Below are 1,011 nucleotides of genomic sequence, written 5' to 3' on the forward strand. Positions count from 1 at the left end.
GTCAATAGGATTTCGTGCTAGAACAGAATGTATCAGAACTACATTTTGAGATTGTTTGGATTTTCGTAGATATTGTTATTCCAACAAAAGTTAGTTGCTTTGGGGGGGGGGAGGGTATTTAACCTTTCTTTTCAACATATTCATACCCTCAGATCGAAGATTTAGTATTTCCGAAACAGGGATATCCCTTGTACTTAATGTCATTGGGAAACAAAGGAAGATGAATCAACTTGGGGGACCAGTACCACTCAGAAAGATACCTGCAACAAGTGGTACCCCAACCGTGTTAAGCAAATTGCGGCGTCTTGTAACGGGTGTAAATCCACGAACACAAAGGTAAGTGGGAAAAAAAAGACATCCACGTGCCTCAAGCAATATTAGGCAACATAATAAAGAAGGATGTTCGGCAGGAAAAGCGACAAGAGTCACGTGTACGCAAGGTGCGTTCACGACAGATTTGTTCAAACGTCGCATCCCTCAAGCAGCTAAAGAATGAAACAGGTGTCTATGTAATTCCGTACAAAGACAGATCGATCAAGACGCCAGACACAGCTATGCATCTCTTTGCTATCGACTCTTGAAAAGGGCGATAGGAAACAGTCACCCTTGTACACTAAACGGCTTATAGAAAGCAAACTAGAAGGAAGAGATGCCTTAGACATTAAAGTCTTACAAAGGAGTCTTTTATAACGAAAACTACGCTGCAGGGCTTTGTTAAAATTCACGGTTGTCAGACAGAATATCACTGGATATGACGATATGAAATGTAACGATGGAGTGACGCTCCAAATCGTTTTAATATTACGTACTCGATCTCTGTATACTATAAATATGTTTTTTTTTTTGGGATTGGCGGATTATCCAGGAATACATACATGCAAGCAACAAAACTCAAACAAAATTAACCAACCAAACCTATTTTCTTAAGACTAACCATATGTAATTAAGCTTTAAGATTTGAATACGTTAATCAAGATTATTGAAATCACGATGCTATGTATTCCTAGGTAG

At 38.9% G+C, this 1,011-nt stretch overlaps 1 protein-coding gene across 1 annotated transcript in view; it reads left to right on the plus strand.

Annotated features, from left to right (window-relative positions):
* The first annotated feature begins 220 nt into the window (after window positions 1-220).
* LOC106472861 (follicle-stimulating hormone receptor-like) overlaps window positions 221-1,011 on the plus strand; it is a 16,628-nt gene continuing 15,837 nt past the window's right edge. Inside the window, exon 1 of the mRNA XM_013933533.2 lies at window positions 221-336. Within this exon, the coding sequence (XP_013788987.1) occupies window positions 221-336 (116 nt within the window). The remainder of the gene's footprint in view (window positions 337-1,011) is intronic.

This window comes from Limulus polyphemus, unplaced genomic scaffold (genome assembly GCF_000517525.1).
Source record: "Limulus polyphemus unplaced genomic scaffold, Limulus_polyphemus-2.1.2 Scaffold5677, whole genome shotgun sequence".
Taxonomy (NCBI): Eukaryota; Metazoa; Arthropoda; class Merostomata; order Xiphosura; family Limulidae; genus Limulus; species Limulus polyphemus.